General features: G+C 46.9%; 1 protein-coding gene across 4 annotated transcripts in view; it reads right to left on the reverse strand.

Annotated features, from left to right (window-relative positions):
• Positions 1-342: 342 nt before the first annotated feature.
• Positions 343-20202, reverse strand: part of LOC135544438 (protein PRRC2B-like) — a 51415-nt gene continuing 31555 nt past the window's right edge. For 2 of the 4 annotated variants that reach the window (XM_064972037.1, XM_064972036.1), the window contains exons 4-30: positions 17668-17770; positions 17492-17555; positions 17153-17296; positions 16611-16936; positions 16372-16508; positions 16043-16212; positions 15821-15908; positions 15529-15688; positions 13726-14071; positions 13365-13513; positions 12770-12974; positions 10046-12410; positions 9704-9867; positions 9402-9514; positions 8809-8950; positions 8273-8628; positions 7986-8087; positions 7627-7810; positions 7396-7493; positions 6890-7255; positions 6582-6749; positions 6341-6379; positions 6147-6226; positions 5770-5833; positions 5365-5496; positions 4816-5025; positions 343-2696 (exon numbers count right to left, since the gene is read on the reverse strand). In XM_064972037.1, coding sequence (XP_064828109.1) covers positions 2556-2696; positions 4816-5025; positions 5365-5496; positions 5770-5833; positions 6147-6226; positions 6341-6379; positions 6582-6749; positions 6890-7255; positions 7396-7493; positions 7627-7810; positions 7986-8087; positions 8273-8628; positions 8809-8950; positions 9402-9514; positions 9704-9867; positions 10046-12410; positions 12770-12974; positions 13365-13513; positions 13726-14071; positions 15529-15688; positions 15821-15908; positions 16043-16212; positions 16372-16508; positions 16611-16936; positions 17153-17296; positions 17492-17555; positions 17668-17770 — 6616 coding nt within the window. In that variant the 3' untranslated portion in view covers positions 343-2555. Of the gene's footprint in view, positions 2697-4791; positions 5026-5364; positions 5497-5769; positions 5834-6146; positions 6227-6340; positions 6380-6581; positions 6750-6889; positions 7256-7395; positions 7494-7626; positions 7811-7985; positions 8088-8272; positions 8629-8808; positions 8951-9401; positions 9515-9703; positions 9868-10045; positions 12411-12769; positions 12975-13364; positions 13514-13725; positions 14072-15528; positions 15689-15820; positions 15909-16042; positions 16213-16371; positions 16509-16610; positions 16937-17152; positions 17297-17491; positions 17556-17667; positions 17771-20202 lie in introns of all 4 variants that reach the window. The other 2 variants (XM_064972038.1, XM_064972039.1) reach the window with 2 other exon arrangements.

A 20202-nucleotide genomic window follows, 5' to 3' on the forward strand; every position in this document is an offset into this window, starting at 1 on the left:
AGTTTGAGTTCAAATGTTTACCTTCTACTTGATTTATTCCGTCAAGATGTGCTGATTTGTCCTGTTTAGAGTGCAAGTGCTGAACAATTCTCTGCAGTGTAGAAAGCCCCCTTTGTCTTGACAAAAATTCGTGGAATTCGACACTTATGACGTCATGACATCCACTTGGCTTATTTTTCCGCAGGTAAAAACCACCACGTCGGTTATTTGATACGATGGGCACGATAACCCGTTTGTATTGCTGTTGCAGCCGCACAGGTTTGGTACATTTTATTCGTAAAAAATATTCTAATACCTTTATCCAACTGACAGCCTTGAACACAAAACACATTCAAAAAGGACAACGGTTTTGAAAAAGCACAACGGCTTTATTTCTCTCTCAAGCTCTTAACAAGGAAAGGGCGAATATGATCACATATCAGGAAGGATACTGTTGGATCTGTGCCAGAGTGCACTGGTCCTCTGACAAATCAAATATGACTCTTAAAAGTACAAAAAAAATAAGCGTCATGGCGATATCTTGGTGTCGGTACAGTAATAGAAGTCGAGCACGGAAAACAAATGCAGTTTCTCAGGTGTGTATGAGGTTTCAGTGTCCACCTTTTCCCTGTCCAAAAACTGACAGGGTCCTGTCACTGCAAAAAGCCATCACAACGTCCAATAAGCCAATCCACAAGTTAAAGCAGTCCACCCTGTGAGAACATAAGTGACCTTTTAAACATTTATCATTTTATTAGTGATACAATATATAAATCAAACATGTTTGACTCCCACCCTCCCAGACTGACCACAACTCAGAATATAATGAACAGGTATGCATAATGTACAGACATCAGTGACAAAGATGAGTGAACATTTTGTAGTGTCATGGAGCATTATAATAAGCAGTAACATTTCTAAACCTTTATGACATTGGAATAGTAAATTACTTTCAAAATGTGACAAAAAAAATATGCAAACAGATCACATTTTTCAAACAAAAAAATAAATGCTTTAATATTCCTTTTGAGAGCCCAAAGCAACTGCAACGTTCACAAAAAAAAAGTTACACGAAGATAGTACATTAATTCATCAAGCATCTAATCCCCCTCCATTATCATCAAATTGTAACATAGAAATAGATATTTGGACCCTGATTGAGAGTTCTAGTTAGGTTGCTTTTATTACCCGGAGACTTTACATGGTGCTGAACGTTCACTAGGGAGGTATGCCTACTAATTTCTTCACTAACCTCCATCTTTCCATCGAGTTGTGTTAACTAAAAAAAACACAATACAGAGAAGTGTTTATAATATCTCTAGGAGAAAAAAGCAAAAATACTCCAGGAGAGGGATATAAAATCACTTGACATGTATCAAGATGTGATTCAGATTTCAACTCATTACAACAAAATGGATAGCGATAGAAAGAATTTGAATCAGCTATTGGGATCGTACAGTAAGTCAATGAAGCCCACCCTCACTCCCCAATACTAAAGAATACCTCCACATTTTTTGCCAGCTTGGTTGATCAAAACCACACACACTGCAGCGGCACATGTCCACTGACTTCAGAGCCTTTTGAAATGTTGTGACGGAATCCAGGATCAGGCCCTGCGGTTAACCCATGTTCAGCACATCACATGCACACACTGCATCAAAGCCAGGGAAGCCTCAAATGAGGCAACATGATTTCTCTAAAATAGGAAATACAAAGGCGAGAGTCACATAAAAGCAAAAAAACTGCCTTTTAAAAATAAACAAAAACATTTAACAATCTAAGCAGTTTTGTCACAGTTCACGTGCTGTGTGAAGTACCCTGGGAGGGTGACACACCCCAGGTCACGCCTTTCCACGTCTACACACAATGTCCTCAGACCTGGGTTTGAAGGATTTTTATTGAATAAAAGGAGTCCTTGAATAGAGCAAATAGGAGATGACGACTAAAAAAAATAATAAAAAACTCCACAGTTCTCAGCGAAAAATGACAGAGTTGGAGGGGGGGAAAAAAAGGTGCCGCTCTGCAATTCATTTTTTAAAACACTTATAGATTTGCTTTCTTGTGGTGACATGTCAAGTGTCTGCCTCATCTACAAGGCTACAGACCAAAAAGGTAAGTACAGTTTGGCAAAAAAGGGGTGAATTACGACAGTGAACTATCTGCAGGAGCTGGCCGTTTCCTTTTTCGGACTCTGATGGCGAGCAACACAGAAAACGTGAATTTCTATTCTCTTTTTTGTTACCATTATCCTTCTCTCAAAATGGACATTAACATTAATAAATAAAGACGACCTTGAAGAGTCTGCTTAGAAGAGTGTCCAAAACTATTGTCTATGTATATATTTATATATATTTATATATCTCTATATGTGGTGTTTAATAATAATAATAATAATGTCCGGTTCTGAAAGTTGGTGTCAGGTTCTGGGAGTTGATACAGTATGCCTGCTCTTCAGTCTGGCGCCGACCTGGGGTTTTGTGAGAGAAGGCTGAGAGGTGGGCTGAGGGAGGAGGCAGGGGTTTGCGTCTTCCAGAAGCAGGTTTTGTGAAGGTTAAAAGGAGGTTTAAGGTCCGTTGCTATGCCTTGCCCTCTTCCACTTTGATGACTCTGGTGCATGGTGCTGGTTTGCCCTGCCAGCCGGGAAGGGGCTCCTGGAGGTTGCTGGTCATCAGGCAGTGCCTTCCCCTCACCCACCAGCTGGCGCCTATCCCACAGGGCTTTACTCGAACACACACAAGAAATTCAAGGTTAACATTTCATATGGTTTTCAAATGGGCAACAAAACACTGTTACAAGTAGGGCAGTGGCGATATCAAATTAATTCAAATGAATGTTCAAAGGCCAGTACCACAAGTATTAAATTTTTTATTAATTAGTTTTGACGAGTTTGTTCTCATGTTGTTTTGGTGTGGTCTACATCACTCCTTCTGTGCTATGTACCTTTCCCAGTTCTCACACACACACACAGTCCCGCACCCTGCCACTCACAACAAGGATGAAAGACCACTTCTCCCTCTAACAGTTTCAACTCTATTTGCATTTGAGGTTTGGTCCAACAGAATCAGTCATATGGACACCGAAACAGACATTTGACTGGAAAACGTAAAATGTTTGTCTGAATTCTCAAAATTGAGCGCAGAGCAGACCCTACTAAAACGGGAGTATCAATTAACATTCATTCTGGAAAATTAAATGCTGAGTTTGTCGTGCACGGCATTACAGTACTATGTACCGCTAGCAGCATTTTGCCAGAGTGTTGTGCTAGCAGTCTAGTCTGTGTTTTATACATTTGCAATGTGCATAAAGAGGCATTTATACAAGGAATTGTCAACCCGCTCTCATTCTGAGAAATAAGCATCTTATCCAGGTAGACCACTTGATTTCAACATTTAAACAAAGTGGACAGGCTAGCATGCTGTTCAAACAGGTGGAAACGGACAGAAGGCTGTGTTCATAACAGTTCAACTGTTCTACCTTCATACCTAGCAAATATATCCAAGTGCGCTAGACTTCAAATATAAAGATTAGCTGACTTCTCACGAACACGTGGGTTGAGAGATTGTGTTGATTTTCTATAATGCAATCACCTGCTACAAGAAGTTGGTCATTATTAGTGGAAGTGCACGGTTCTGTTAAAATTTCTAACAAAAATTGCATTTTCATAGACTGACATGACAGCCAGATGTGATTATTGCAAAAAGGCAGGTTAAACTATTTTTATAAAATAATGTAATTAGTAGTGGGTCTTTTGGTTGTGGACTGTTTATATTTAGCCAAGATATACTTTTACAAGCCCTGAAATCATTACACTATTTGAAATGAAGTGTATTGACCTTTAGTTGTACAACAAAGCTTAGAAAAAAAAAAAGAAGATATCATGAATCGCCCATAAGTTTGCCTTTTATTTGATATGATTTTTAGGCCATATCAAGGGAAATAGTTAAAACATTGTTTTAAAAACAGTCTAATAGCAAAAATTGGACACCATAAAAAAAAGCTATTATCAAGCATCCGTCCAATGTATTGTTAGCAACAAGTATTACGCACTGAAACATATATATTTTGATGTCTTCTGACGACTATAAATCCAGAAAACCAAACAACGCATATGCCAGTAAATGCTATTATGTACCAGCAAGCATGTACCTACATGATGAGGCTTTTAATGTCTATGAGCACCATTCAGTCAAAAGCAGTTCCCCAGGTAAGCTCAATGACAAATTCATCTTGTAATGAGAGAAATCATACTTCAGGCACCACATTACTGGTTATGACTCAATATAATATGGTCATTAATAACTACAATAGTTCATAGCAGTACATCCAGAGTTCATTCAAAGCCATCTATAAAGAGAGTTCAGGCTAACTTGGAAAACTACTAGTCACTTGGCAACGAACATGGGAGAGTTGAGGTGCTGCCAGTGGCGATTGAAGTCACATGACAACCTTTTAACCAATCAAATTATGTTTCAGTGATAATCCACAGAAACCTACAATCTGACATAAATAGCAAGGACCAAACTCTCCACAGCTCGGGGCGGCAGGGTAGCCTAGTGGTTAGAGCGTTGGACTAGTAACCGAAAGGTTGCAAGTTCATATCCCCGAGCTGACAAGGTACAAATCTGTCGTTCTGCCCCTGAACAGGCAGTTAACCCACTGTTCCTAGGCCGTCGTTGAAAATGAGAATTTGTTCTTAACTGACTTGCCTAGTTAAATAAAGGTAAAATTAAAAAAAACCTATGGCTCTTATTACATACATTTGCACATTGGATTGGAGAAAAACAAAAAACAAATGGATTCAAATCAAATTACCTGTATTTACAGTGGATGGCTCACCTTCATGCCATCCTCCGGCCCCTTGACGGAGGGCTCAGGGGCCAAGGGGGGGGTGGAGTGGGGGGGCTCGCGCCCAGGGTTGGGATAAGGGGGGGAGCGGATGATGACGGTCTTGTTGACCTGCATGACAGGTCTCTGGATGGGGGTAGGGAAGGGGCCGGTGGTGGGGGGACGCATGTGCATAACCATGCTGCCCTGAGGAGGAGGGACCTAGAGGGCGGAGGCGGCAGGCAGGGAAATACACACACTGTTAGCATGGCAACATGGCTTAGTATATCTGCATGGTTATCTTTAGGCAAACCTTGGGGGTAGTGGAGACTTGTGCAAGGCCGCAAATATTTTCCACAGAAAGAATACCAAAATTATATGTAATAATATTGCTTTATGCTCATGACTCAAAAGTACCTCAAGGTCTTGAGTGGCCGTTTTACCATTGTGTGAGAGCAGTTCAAGGTAGCTGCATGACAACACTGATCAGTCATTTAAAATGGTGCAACAACATCAGTGATTTAAATAAAGCAAAATGATTGAGTGTGAGGTTTCTATAACCTTGCCGTGGAGGGGGCACAGCGGGGCCTCAAACCAGCCGGTGGCCGGGTCTCTGTAGCAGCAACTACAGGTCAGGCCAGGGCCACTGCAGGCCCAGCCTCGTTGCTGAACAGCCTGCATGGAGGTCGTCTTCTGTTTCCAATGAAATGGGAGGGGGAGGCTATATGAGTGTGTGTGTATAAGCAGCTGGGATTGTTTGAGTCATGACCGTTTGTGTGTGTGTGTGTGTCATGCCTGCTAGTGTCAGAGCAGTGTGCAGTGCCTGTAAAATTGTGTTTGTTCATATGAAAGTGTGTGAAGTGCTCTGGATGACCTTGATTGATTGTAGAGTGTGAGCAATAACTAGTGCGACCATTGTGTGTGTGTATGTACCTAATGTGTGTATGACTATGTGTTGGATCATACCTGCTGGGTGTAATGTCCAGGCACGGGGCCAGACGGCTTCCCACTGGGGCTGGCAGACCCTGGTCTGAGAGGGGGAGAGGGACAGAGATAGATGTTATTGAAAGGTAATGGTAAATCTATTTAAAAGTCACTTGAATGCCATTATATGACCACTACATGTTTCTTAAATTAACTTTTGAACTAACTAGAAGAAAACAAAAAGCATAGGATGGATATAATGTCCATTTCAAAGTCTAAAAATGTTACAGGAAGCGAACCATGTAGAATCCTTTGCCATGTTACAATAACATGAACACGTGTTTATAAGGATACAAACTAAAGAGTAGCCGTGTTGCAGTCTAACAGCTTCCGGGTGACATTTAGCTGTTCCAGCTCACCTGTTGTATCCTCCGGGCATGCCCTGGGAGTGATTGGGCTTGTCAGAGAACTGGAAACCTTTCATTTCCATCTGGGAGGTCTTGAGGATAAACAAACATCCATGTAAGAACGTCTCAATTTCATCTATTAAATGTTGTGGCATTAACGTCATAGTTCACCCAAATGACAAATTCACTCATACGTTTTTCCTTACCTTGTAAGTAGTATATGGACCAGTAGAGATTGGGAAATTCTGCAAAAACATTCAAGTAATTGTGATTTAGGTTAACTTCCCCCTCTATTTCAAAGGGATGGGTTTCACTTAATTCAATGTGCATTTTTTCTGTTTATACATGAACTGTTTCCAAATCCAACCTAAAGCTAACATTGACCAATCAAGGTAGTTGGGCTGTATCATTAATGGAAGGGACACTTGGATAGTCTCTGGCTCTCACCTCTCTGCTGCCGGTCATGACTGGGGGCTGGGAGCCAGGGGGGAGCATTCTGCGGGCAGCTCCCACAGAGAGGTTCTGGCCCTGCTGGAGCTGGATGGACTGGGGCAGGATGAGGTGCTGCTGGGCAGAGCCATAACGCAGCTGAGAGCCCGGCAAGGGCATGGTCACCTGGAGAGAGAGAGAGGGGTGATCAATGCATCGGACTTTGAAACATTGAATTATGAGTATTGTGAGTATGTTTCCATTAAAAGCCATACTAACTGTTTTCCTTCAAACTAATACAAGTGTGCCAGAGTGGCTTCCCTTACCTGGATGAGCTGGGAGTCCATGAGCTGGGAGGAGCCCATGCCAGGGCCCTGGTTCATCTGGCCGTCATAGACCATGGCCTGGCTGCCATTCATTGGCTGGTAGTGGGAGCCAGACTGGGGCTTGACCATATCTGACGGCTGCATGCCCGGGAAGGCCGAGTAGGGCCCCTTGAGGGGGCCACCACCTGACAGCACCATGGGGCTGGGCTGGGACAGATTGGGGTGCATGTATACCTGGGACCTGAAGGAGGGAATGGAGTTGAACATCTCCTGGGACTGTGAGACGGGCAGGCCCCCCCGGAGACCAAGCTGGGCCTGGGCCTGCAGAGAGGTGTGCAGGGAGATGGGGATCTGCTGGGCAGCTGCCTGCGTGCACACATGGGAAGGAGTGAATTATAATATTACAATTATTATTGCCAAAAAGAAAACCCCCAATAAATGTGTTATTTATTAAAAAGAAAAATGGAATAAAATCCTGTAAGACCCTATACTTGTGAGTGAAGTACCTGTTGGTAGCTCTGCTGCTGGGTCATGGTTGGGGGCACCAGACGAGGCTGGCTGGGAAAAACATGGCCGTCCAGATACAGCGGGGGGATATGGTTACCTAGAGAGGGAAATGCAATTATGTTATTTCAAAAATTGTAATAATAACACACAGATGTAGATTTCATTACAATGCATAGTCCTTGGCCAAATATACCAATAATGTCTGTTAATGTGTCTGAGTGTCCCTTTACCCTGCATGGACATGGAAGGCGCCACAGAGGCCACGGGCATGGGCACCCCTCCAAAGGAGCTGTAGCTGACCCCACTGGAGGAGCCTACGGTGCAGGGGGGCTGGGCACCAGCGGCAACCCCACCAGGAGAGCCCTGCTCAGGGAGAGACTGGGAGTTCTCCCACGCCTTACGGGCTGACTCCATCTGAGGAAGAGGGCCGAAGGGAGGCAACTGTTTAGTGAAAGTACACCAAAAAAACATTTTGGAGTTTACTAACGTTTATCTGATCTGACATTTAGCCAGGTAGGTTATTGAGAATTACATCTCTAACAAGACTGATTTGTGGAAAGTGAGAGGTAGTGTGGTGGAGGTGGTGTACCTTGAGTGTGAGGTCAGCGCTGGGGAAAGAGATGGGGTTGAGGTTGATGCCAGGCTGCAGGTGGTCTCTACACAGCATGGGGATGGCCTGGGTCAGGGCCGGCTACACACAGACAGAAGTTAACACAACTAGTCAATGACATCTTTTGTCCATTTTACATATAATTTATATTTATTTAATCAAGCCACTTCATGGTGAAGCAATTTCAAGGACTCCTTTCAATACCCCACCCTATAATTATGAGGTGACAATGGAAATCTTGTAGTACTCAGTGTATTTGTACTCACATTGCTGGCAAGGGTGACCTGTAGCTTGGTGACGGGGTTGGACACAGGCACTGGGGTGGACCTGGGCGGTAGGCTGAAGTCAGAGTCCTTGGCGCTAACGCCAAACTCTATGGGCGGCACGGGCAGCACCGTGTCCGCGTGGAGGTTCACGCCATTGACAGGTGTAATGGACCCGCCCTCCAGACCCTCCGAGCCCTTGCGGTGCTTGAGCGAGCGCTCGTTGCCGATGGGGCCGGGCTTGTGCTGCTCCTTGCTCTGCTCAGGCCCCGCGTCAGAGTCCTCAGAGTTGGGCTCACTGCCCGTATAAGACACCTGCTTGGTCCACGAGTCACCTCCAGATGACTGGACTGACAAAGCTAAAGGGTATGAAAATAATGTAAGAACCACTGGAGTCAAAGATTTCCTTTAACACAGTTGAAAACACAATGTTCATCTGGATAGAAAAGCAGAGTATGGGCAACAGACTGAGTTACTCTCAGTTATCAGATGGGGTGGAAGAAGTGTTGTGAGCACAGGGGTGTTGCTCCTACTCCTACCGGAGCTGTTGGTCTCCCAGATCTCAGTGCCCAGGTTGTTGGCAGAGAGGCCCTCCTCTGTCGGATCCATGGTCATGCCACCCTGCTTCTTGGCAAACCGTGGGGGCATCTTGGAGGTGATCGGTCTGTTCTTCACCGACACCTGCAGTGTGAGGTCGAGGAAAACATTTCTTCATAGATGAAGTACAACATTGCTGCTCAAGTGGCGGCAGGTAGCCAAGTGGTTAGAGCGTTGGACTAGTAACCGAAAGGTTGCAAGATCGAATCCCTGAGCTGACAAGGTAAAATGCTGTTGTTCTGCCCCTGAACAAGGCAGTTAAAGCACTGTTCCTAGGCTGTCATTGAAAATAAGTGACTGAAAGTAACTGACTTGCCTAGTTAAATAAAGGTAAAATAAAAAATAAGTAATGTACAACTATACAATTGAGATATTTCTGAAAAAACATTCAAAGTATTGCTGCTTGCAATAATCCATTTGAAAGTTAGATTTTACTCAAAACAGGGTCTATTCTCGAGACACCCAAAGCCCTTGTGCCCATTATTTCAGATGCATTTAAATGTTTTGGGCTTATTTTAATGTTCTGTCAATTTACCGGAGCTCCATGTTCCTTCCTCCTCCTGTCGTCTTCCTGTGGAAGACGACGCTGCTGTTTCTTGGACAGGTCCTGGAACCCATCTGGACTGGAACACCCAGCATCCCCCTCAACTGGAAGACATACACTTATGTCATTACAACACACTGTGATAGGAAATATGAAAATAAAATTGACAAAAAGACAACTATGGAGCACATTAAATCAGTCTGTGGGCCGCATCTGGTCCATGGGCCACAAGTTTGAGAACCCTGGTTACATTTGAGCCGTGCTTTACTATGAGGTTGGCGCCTGGCACTCACTGTGGTAGCTGTTGAGGTCGTACTGAGACAATGGTTCAGCCAGGTCTCCCTTCACAGACCGAGTCCTCAGCTCCTTGTCCAGCTTCTTCCCTGAGGGTTCATTGGGCTTGTGGCCCTCCTCAGACTGCTCGACACAGTAGACTAGGCCTGAATCCTCTTTGTTCCTGCAGAAAGGGAGACACATTCCATGAGTCAGGTGTTCCCATTAAAGGGTGTTGCTTTTAAAAGCTATTGTATCATGATGCCATGAGGATGTTTTGAAAATAAATAAATATATATCCACAGTTTTGTTGAACATTCTCGCACCAAGTTAGCGTAAGCCAAAGTTAGCATAGTACTCACCTCCTATGGTTGGAGGCAACTCCGTTCTGCCAGCCGTCATTCCTGTTGCAAGAGGGCAGTGCGCTGGGGTTCTCTGAGGAACGTGTCATCTTGTTCCCTTCCAGTAGGGCCGGCTCTCCCTTCCTGTTCTGCCGGTCCACCAGGGGGCGCTGGCTGGAGAAGCTTCTTTTGGCCAGCTCCCTCTTCTCCACAGAGCCAAGCTCCCCGTGGCCAGAGTCTGAGTGCACATCTCCACCGTGGGCTTGCTGCTGCTGCTGCTGCTGCCCTCCACCTCGCTTCTCCCTCCAGTCGTTGAAGTCGCTGTTCTCCGAGCCAGTCTCCCAGTCCTCAGCCTGGCCATGCTGACCACCGGACCTCCCTCCCCCTCCGGAGTAGTGGCCACTGGGCCAGCCGTCTTCTCTACCTCCCTCCTTGGAGCGGCCCGGCCAGGGGTTGGCGAATCCGTCCGATCCGTTGATATACTCGTCACTGGTCCACTGGCCGCTGCCGGGCTCCCTCTCTTGGCGTAGTCGGCGGAAGCGCGGGGGCTTGTCCTGGCGCGGCGGCCGCCGTCTTCTCAACTGCTGTTGTCCAGGGTTGTCGTTGTCTATGTAGTACTCTCCCTCCAAGCCACGGTCCTCTGTGCCATTCTCCATGAAGGAACCGGTAGAGCCGGTAAACTTGGGGGTGTATTTGAGGAGCTCGCGCTCTGCAGGTGGTGGTCTTCTGGGGAAGGTTTCGGTGCCCGGGCCATAGCCGTTCTCCTGCATGGGCCCACCGCTGCTGCCGAACTGTGTCCCCCGGCCCCTCCAGGTGGAGGTGTCTCTGGAGCCGTTGTTGAACCCCCGGCCGGTGTTGTAGCCCCTGCCAGTGTCGAGTCTGGGAGGCAGAGAGCGGCCCCCGAAGCCCCTGCTGCTGGCCTTGGCTTTGTCGTCTCGGGCGTCGCAAGCCGCCTGGTCTTCAGTGTACACCTTGTTCGACCTCCACGAGTCTCGGTCAGCCTTCCTGGTCTCTCCCTGCTCTGGGTAGCAGACACCCTCTCCGTTTTCAGAGCCCTTCTGGCGCCGCCGCTTGGGCAGCTCCTCGTACTCGGAGGTCTCGCTCAGAGTCTCACTGACATTGCGCCTCCTCGGCTTCCCCCTCTGCAGGTCTTCCAACTTGACAAAGTCCCTGGGCAGTCCTCTGCCTCTGCCTGGTCTCTGGGCTCCAATGGCGTCCCTGCTGTTATTGTTGTAGCTTCCTCTGGGGTTCTCTCCGCCTCGGCCTCCCCGGCCACCTCGGTCTCCTCTGGAGCTGAACTCCCTGAAGCCGCCACGGCTTCGACCTCTACCCGTTCCCCTGGCTCCGGCAAAGGCCTGCTCCTCATCGACGAAGATCCAGTTGTTGCGTCGTGGTGCGGCAGGCTCCCTGCTCTCCTGGTCATCTCTAGAGGACTGGCTCTTCCCGCTGTCCCAGCTGCTCTCCTTGGGCAAATCCTCACTGTGGGGACTGGATGGCTGCTCTACTTTAGCAGGGGCTGGTGGTTGGTGTTGCTTCTCTTCTGGCTGCTTCTCGATAGCAGGTGAGGCGGAGCGTCTGTTACTTACTAAGGGCTGGTTGTCTTTCTTCAGGTCATATACATTGGTGAGCACTTCTTTCTCCAGACGGTAAGGGACTACCTTCTCCCCGGGCTCGACCTTGGGCTTCTCGTTCTCCTTGTCTTCCACTTTGAGGGCCTTGAGCACAGGCTTTTTAATGGGGCCGGTCCTGCGGGTCAGGGTCCTACCGCTGGTCTCAGATGGCTGGCTTACACTGCTGGCGGAGGTAGTGGTGCCAGGATTAAACCACTGGTTCTGAACACCAACACCACCTTCCTTCTTCTGGCCTCCATCTCGCCTCCAGAAGTCAGAGTCAAAGCCCTTTTCCTTGGCTGTGTCGAAGACATCGTCGCGATGGTCAGTGCTGTCCTTCAGGTGCCCGTCTTTGGGCTCCTGTTTGGGGTAGCCGCCGTCTGCGTTCTGCTGCTGGGGCCGGCTCAGGGCTGTGGAGAGCAAGCCTTGGTTGTGCGAGTGGTGGTCCCTGTCGGGGCCTCTGCTCTGGTGGTAGGCCGGATGCAAGAGGTCGTGAGAGGGTTTGTCTAGGCACTCGTTTCCCCTCTCTTCATACAAGTCCTGCTGGGAGCAGGTCCTGTCAATCCGGTCGTCTGGCTGGCTCCTGTCTGAGCTCTCGTGCTGTCTCTGGTAGGGTGGGGTGAAACTGCGAGGGGGGTAGGCATCTTGGTTCCAAACGGGGTAGGGCTCGGTGGAGGGGGCCCTCCTCTCGTGATGCATGCTGGGGTTGCAACCCTCGTCAGAGGTGGACCCTGGGCTGTGCAAGTGGTCTGGCTGCATCAGCGGTTTCATCATTCCTACACCAAAACAGAGATTTTTACAGTAAGAGATATAGGATTGTTTAGGAATCTATATCAGTCTATAAAGTTCGATAATGCTGTCACACTAAAAAGATAGATCATTTTAAAGGGATCCCCTTACCATTCCCTCCTGTACAGGGTTTCCAACCCTCTCCTCAGGACTCAACTAACTTTTCACATTTTTGTTTTAACCCTAAACTGGCACACTCGATTCAATTAGTCAAAGGTTTGGCGATTAGTTGACTAATTGAATCAGGTGTGACAGTTAAACAAAAATGTGAAATGTCTAGGGGGGGCTAAGGAGAGGGTTGGGAAACCCTGCTTTAGTACAACAAGACTATTTTCTCAGGTCTAACCTGAAGAGTGGACAGCGTTAGGGTAGTAGTCCACAGGGGGGCGGCCCTGGGCCATGCGGGGGTCCATGAAGGGGGGCATCATCATCCAGCGGGGGTCAAAGCCCAGCACGTGTGGGGGGTAGTAGCCCCTTTGGGGATGGCTGGAGCCGGAGGGGGCGGGGTGGCCAGACTGCTGCTGCCAGTGCTGCATCTTATACACTTGCTCCTGAGAGTGGGAGGGACACAGAGCAGAAACTCATTTAGTATAAACACTGGTACAATTATTCACCTCACATAAGTAAAATAAAAAGTGACTAGTTACAGTTAAAGACCTTTTGGAATTGTACTATAAGCAGTGAGTGGGTCTTTTATTCCTGTTTTTTTTGTGTATCCTATTGCTACGTATCCACCACTGAACTAAATAGAAAATGACAAGCACACCCTTCATAATACCCTCCCCTTTCCAGTAAAGAAAGACAGTTGCTACGGAAAACACCTGCTCATGTGAACTCTGACGGGCCTTTCTAGTGCCGCTGGGCGCTAAATCCTGGCAGGAAATAAGGAGGGGGTTTAGGGGCATGAGGGAACGGGCTGTTGCGTCGGCCGGGCGGCTCACCTGCTGCTGCTGCTTTTGGAAGCGGGGTGGGAGGGGAGAGTTGGATTCGGCCCCGGCATCATCCTCGCTGCGGTAGGAGGCGAAGCCCGAGGTGGCCTTGTCCCTGTAGTCCTGCTGTCTGGGGGAGTGCTCCAAGAGACACTCAGCGTCTGGGACAGGAGAGGGATATAATCTTACTTTTACATAACTACCTCTGTAAACCATTCAGTAAAATGCTCCATTTCAACAATAAGTGAACTCTATCTATCTATATATAACTGAGAAGGTTATTGTTGCAATTGCAAATGGAGTATTTTCTCAACTGACCAACCTGGATAAATGTTTATTATTAAACAAAACAGTAATAGCAGATTGGTGTTACCTTTCGTGCCGTACTGACAGCTCTCTGGGTGGTTTTTGCTCTCTTTTCCAGGGGACAGTGCTGCCTCCTTGCTCTCCCCATCCTTTGCTTCCTCCTCAGACCTCGACAACTGCCTCTCCATCTTCCCAAACTTCTCATCTAGCCTCTTGAGCTTCTCGGCGCATGCAGCCAGTCTTTCCTCGCGGGCACGTCTCTCCTCCTCCTCCCTGCGTCGGCGAGCTCTCTCCACAGCCTCTGAGAGCTCAGGGGAAACAAACTTGGCCCGGGCTGGGACCTGGCGCTCCTCCTGGTCTTCCAGGGGTTCACCCTGGTGGGCAATGCCCAGCCCAGAGCTCTTCTGCTGTGCCTGTAGACGGCACAGAGGTGTTACCATGGGAAGGACTCTCCATGATTTGGGTTCTGTGCTCAATGTACTCATGAATAGTCTTCTCTGAGCTACAGGTGTACAGTATATAGTATTCGGAAAATATTCAGACTCCTCGACTTTCCACAATTTGCTACGTTAAAGCATTCTAAAATTGATTAAATAGTTCATCTGCACACAATACCCCATTTTGGCAAAGAAAAACAGGTTATAATTTTTTGCAAATGTATTATAAATCGCATTTACAAAAGTATTCAGACCCTTTAAATCAGTACTTTGTTGAGGCAACTTTGGGCACTCTGGAGAAGGTTTTCATCTCTGTACTTTTGGCCATTCATCTTTCCCTCAATCATGACCAGTCTCCCAGTCTCTGCAGCTGAAAACATCCCCTACATGCTTCACAGTAAGGATGGTGTCAGGTTTCCTCCAGACGTGACGCTTGGCATTCAGGCCCACGAGTTCAATCTTGGTTTCATCAGACCAGAATCTTGTTTCTCATGGTCAGAGTATTTAGATACCTTTTGGCAAACTCCAAGCGGGCTGTCCTGTACCTTTTTACTGAGGAGTGGCTACCCTCTGGCCACTACCCTAAAGGCCTGATTGGTGGAGTGCTGAAGGGAGGGTTGTCCTTCTCGAAGGTTATCCTATCTCCACAGAGGAACTCCAGAGCTCTACCAGTGACCAACGGGTTCTTGGTCACCTCCCTGACTAAAGCCGCTCTCCCACGATTGTGTAGTTTGGCCGGGAGGCCAGCTCTACAAAGAGTCTTAGTGGTTCCAAACTTCTTCAATTTGAGAATGATGGAGGCCACTGTGTTCTTGGGGACCTTCAATACGCCAGAAATGTTTTGGTACAATTCCCCAGATCTGTGCCTCGACACAATCCTGTCTCGGAGCTCTACGGACAATTCCTTCGACCTCATGACTTGGTTTCTGCTCTGACGTGCACTGTCAACTGTGGGACCTTATATAAACAGGTGTGTGCCTTTCAAAATAATGTCCAATCAATTGAATTGACCAGAGGTGGATTCCAAGTTGTAGAAACATCTCAAGGATGATCAATGGAAATAGTATGCAATGGATCTCTATTTCGAGTCTCATAGCAAAGGGTCAATACGGTATTTGTTTTTTACTTTAAATACATTTACAAAAAATGTCATTATGGGGTATTGTGTGTAGATTGATTAATGTTTTTCATCATCAATTTTAAAATAAGGCTGTAATGTAACAAAGTGAATCTCTCATCCATTGTCTCAACTTTATATTGCCTCCCTTTCCCTGGTCTCCTCTATTTTATGAGCAGTGATAGGTGAAATGACTGAACGGGTTCCTGCCATATTGCTTTCAACTCAAAAGGTCAGAGATTAGTGGTATTGAAGAGGCTAGGGGGACCAGGCAAGGTAGCAGTCTGAGGCATAGTGGACCCCGGTATGATCTTACCTGTGCTTCTCCAGAGGGGAACCTGCCATTGGTGTTCCTGTGGGCCATCTGCTCCTGGTAGGCAAGGTAAGCCTCCTCCTCAGGGCCCTCCTGGGGGTATGGCCCCTCTCCTGAGCTCAGGGACAATTGGCGCTCACGACGTTGGTTCTCCCATTCAGCCCTGGATCAGAGATGAACCCAGACAAGCTCACCATCAGTCACTGATACAAGGTCACTGTGCTTAAAATGACAGAACTTGCACTGACAATATTCAATTTAGTCACAAACACAAAGGGGGTGGGGGTAATCTCACCACATCTTGTTCTTTTCACCAGCGGCATGCTCCTCCTCATCATCACTGAACTTGAGTTTTTCGCCGTAATCAACTTCTTCATGGATACCTGGAACAGCAAGGGAGCAACATTTTAATTAAGGTCAAACTAGTTCCGTTGGGGCACATGTACAGAAATGCTGCCATTGATGTATGTTGTTTCAGTCTTTGTATGATGACGATAATAACAGGAACCCCCCCTACCTGCCCAGCCATCTTCACAGTCGTTGTCTAGCTCATCCAGATCCTTCAGGTCATCTGCGTTGATGATTGCCGGACGAGGGGGTCTGTCGCCAGGTCGACGGATGGGTCGGGAGGAGGGGTTGCGCAGGGGCCCGCGGATGAAGCGGTTTTCTCCTCTCCCCACCTCGCAACTACATGGAGAATAGGAACATGGGGAGGTGAGAAGTCTGCATTTATTTTTTTTGCTAAGTAAAATAAAATATTCCCAGCATTTGTATTATTTAAAAAAAAAATTTAACTGAGCATTGCTCACACTTCCAGACAGTGGGCATATGCAGGTGACTACTTACTTGACAGGCTCTTGGTTGTTATTGGGGTAGGGCTGCCTGAAGGTGGGCCTGTTGTCAAAGCGGACTGGGGCGACCACAGTGACAGGGCCAGTGTGTTCAGCAGTGCCGGGAGCATCACAAGTCTCTTTGGGGCACATCTGAAAACCAATGGCCAAAAAGCATACAGTCAGAACGAAATCTTGCATTATGGTGTCTGTCATAAAGTGAAAATAAATGGAGAGTAGTACTGTGCTACATACAAAGGCAGGCAGCATGTCGTGGTAGGTGGTGGTGGTGGTAGGGTGGTGATGGCTCATGGCGGGGGGGGCGGGCCTGCGGAGTGGCTGGGCGGGGCGCAGAGAGATCTCCTTGGGCTCTGGGGCTGGAGGGGTGCTGACAATGGTGGCAGTGGTGGGACTAACCATGGGAGCAGAGAGAATAGAGGAGGCAGAGGGGGGAAGAGGAGGGGGGGAGCTCCCCGTCTCAGCCACGCCGCTAGCCTTGCCCTCGGTCTCTGAAGGCAGGCCGGCCGGCAGGGATGAGGGCACAAGGTTCCTCCCACCACCCTCCCTCCAACTTGTCACATCTGGAGAGACAAGAGGAAAACAAATTTGAGGAAACAAGGCCGTGGTATAAGAGTTAAGTGGTGAAATTGCAGCGTATTCAGTTATTTTAAAGTATGTGTACAATATTTTCCCATGGCACTTGTTAGATTATTAGCAACTTTGCTGGGAGACGTTTGGGCCACTTTTGAACTTCAGTCAATTTTTGTGCCACCACGGCCATTGTTCACTGGACTCACTCTGGGGGCGGAGGCTTGGTCCGGGCCCATACGACGGATCGAAGGTGCTTCTTTCCTTGCCAGCCTTGTCCTGTTCCCCAGCAGCCTTCAGCGTTGGAAATTCCTCGTGAGAGAAGGGCTGCAGTCGGTTTGAGGCCCTTAAACCTGCCATTGCCATGAAAACAAGTGGCACAGCTGTCAGTCAGAGAAGTAAAAAATAAAACAGAGGCTGCTGGAGAATCATTATGAGGTGTGGTGGAGACATGCAGTAAATTGGCATATGTCAGAGGTCTGATAGCAAATCCATCAGTTGACCACAGACAGTGATTTTAAGCAGTTGGGTTTCCCATTCTAACTCACCATCTAGTTCTACGGCCTTTCCATTTAGATGGGCCCATTGCTTTGGTCCACTTGTGTTTGTGCTCTGTAGAAAGGAAGGAATTTTAATTAACTTGAAAAACACAATTCCAATAAAAACAATACAATGTGAAACCGCAAGCTGTAGAGGAGAAAAGGTAGAGAGAGGCCAAACCCACCTCCTGACTGGCTACCGGTGTGGTCTTCTGGAGATTGGAGACAGATTTCTGTAAAGCCAGCTGCGGCTGCAACTCCAGCAGCTGTTGTGTTGATGCAATGGAACTGAGGGAGGAGATAGAGGGAACCATCACTCCATCAGCTCATGACAGAACACAGAGGCAGGCTAGATGCATACACATCTTGTGCCAAGACACATCACTTCGGCACATTACAGCTCGAACACATAACCCAGCAAGAATCTCTTGGAGAATTAAAAAAAAGAAATAGTACACCCACTTCTCACGTACCAGGCAGCATTACAAAAATATTCACTTTTCTGCTGTCTGGAATCAAATGACTAGTGCGAGAAATGTGACGGACATGTATGCAAATAACACTAAATAAAAAGTAGCACCCTAATGCTGGTTTTATAATTGCCATATGTTTGGTGTTCATGCAATATACCCATTGTACATTAGTCATCCCGCTCGCACTCCTCCAACCACCCACACACGCTAAACAATAGAGTGGTCACTTCCCACCACTCAACTCCCACACAGACAGCTCTACGGCCTGCATGTCAGCGAACCTTGAGGTAGCAAACAAAAGCCTCTCAAGTCTGCGAGACAAAGACGCAACTGCACTTGGGACTAAGTGTTTGAACGCATCCATACAAAAGTGCACAGACACACTCTGCAGGAAATTGTACAGAAACAAACTCCAACAAATTGTGTACCAGGTGAACAAAACCCCATTTCTTTGCTCACCAATGCCACTATCCCCCTATTCTTGCATCATCCAGCTAATGTTACAGTGGGGCAAAAAAGTATTTAGTCAGCTACCAATTGTTCTCCAACTTAAAAAGATGAGGCCTGTAATTTTCATCATAGGTACACTTCAACTATGACAGACAAAATGAGAGAAAAAAAATCCAGAAAATCACATTGTAGGATTTTTGATGAATTTATTTGCAAATGATGGTGGAAAATAAGTACTTGGTCAATAACAAAAGTTTATCTGTAAGGTTTTCACACACTGTTGCTGGTATTTTGGCCCATTCCTCCATGCAGATCTCCTCTAGAGCAGTGATGTTTTGGGGCTGTTGCTGGGCAACACGGACTTTCAACTCTCTCCAAAGATTTTCTATGGGGTTGAGATCTGGAGACTGGCTAGGCCACTCCAGGACCTTGAAATGCTTCTTACGAAGCCACTCCTTCATTCCCCGGGCGGTGTGTTTGGGATCCTTGTCATGCTGAAAGACCCAGCCACGTTTTATCTTCAATGCCCTTGCTGATGGAAGGAGGTTTTCACTCAAAATCTCACAATACATGGCCCCATACATTCTTTCCTTTACACGGATCAGTCGTCCTGGTCCCTTTGCAGATAAAACAGCCCCAAAGCAGGATGTTTCCACCCCCATGCTTCACAGTAGGTATGGTGTTCTTTGGATGCAACTCAGCATTCCTTGTCCTCCAAACACGACGAGTTGAGTTTTTAACCAGAAAGTTATATTTTGGTTTCATCTGACCATATGACATTCTCCCAATCTTCTTCTGGATCATCCAAATGCTCTCTAGCAAACTTCAGACTGGACATGTACTGGCTTAAGCAGGGGGACACGTCTGGCACTGCAGGATTTGAGTCCCTGGCGGCATAGTGTGTTACTGATGATAGGCTTGGTTACTTTGGTCCCAGCTCTCTGCAGGTCATTCACTAGGTCCCCCCGTGTGGTTCTGGGATTTTTGCTCACCGTTCTTGTGATCATTTTGACCCCACGGGGTGAGATCTTGCGTGGAGCCCCAGATCGAGGGAAATTATCAGTGGTCTTGTACGTCTTCCATTTCCTAATAATTGCTCCCACAGTTGATTTCTTCAAACCAAACTGCTTACCTATTGCAGATTCAGTCTTTCCAGCCTGGTGCAGGTCTACAATCTTGTTTCTGGTGTCCTTTGACAGCTCTTTGTTCTTGGCCATAGTGGAGTTTGGAGTATGACTGAGGTTGTGGACAGGTGTCATTTATACTGATAAGTTCAAACAGGTGCCATTAATACAGGTAACGAGTAGAGGACAGAGGAGCCTCTAAAAGAAGTTGTTACAGGTCTGTGAGAGCCAGAAATCTTGCTTGTTTGTAGGTGACCAAATACTTATTTTCCACCATAATTTGCAAATAAATTCATTAAAAATCCTACAATGTGATTTTCTGGATTTTTTTTCTTAAATTTTGTCTGTCATAGTTGAAGTGTAACTATGATGAAAATTACAGGCCTCTCATCTTTTTAAGTGGGAGAACTTGCACAATTGGTGGCTGACTAAATACTTTTTTTGCCCCACTGTACCTATTGGTTGTGCAAGAGATTACATGTTCTCAGAATACAAAACCCATTGATTTCCTGAAAGATGTTGGATCATGGGAATACATGAATCCAAGAGTGCATCTCAGTCTATTATGGTCTATTATGGTTTCTTTTCCTCATCTCCACTAATTTATCTGCACGGACCTGGAAAAACTGAATAGGTGACCGAAATTCAACACTTTTCAGATCAGTAGCTAGGT

The sequence above is a fragment of the Oncorhynchus masou genome, chromosome 8 (genome assembly GCF_036934945.1).
Source record: "Oncorhynchus masou masou isolate Uvic2021 chromosome 8, UVic_Omas_1.1, whole genome shotgun sequence".
NCBI lineage: Eukaryota > Metazoa > Chordata > Actinopteri > Salmoniformes > Salmonidae > Oncorhynchus > Oncorhynchus masou.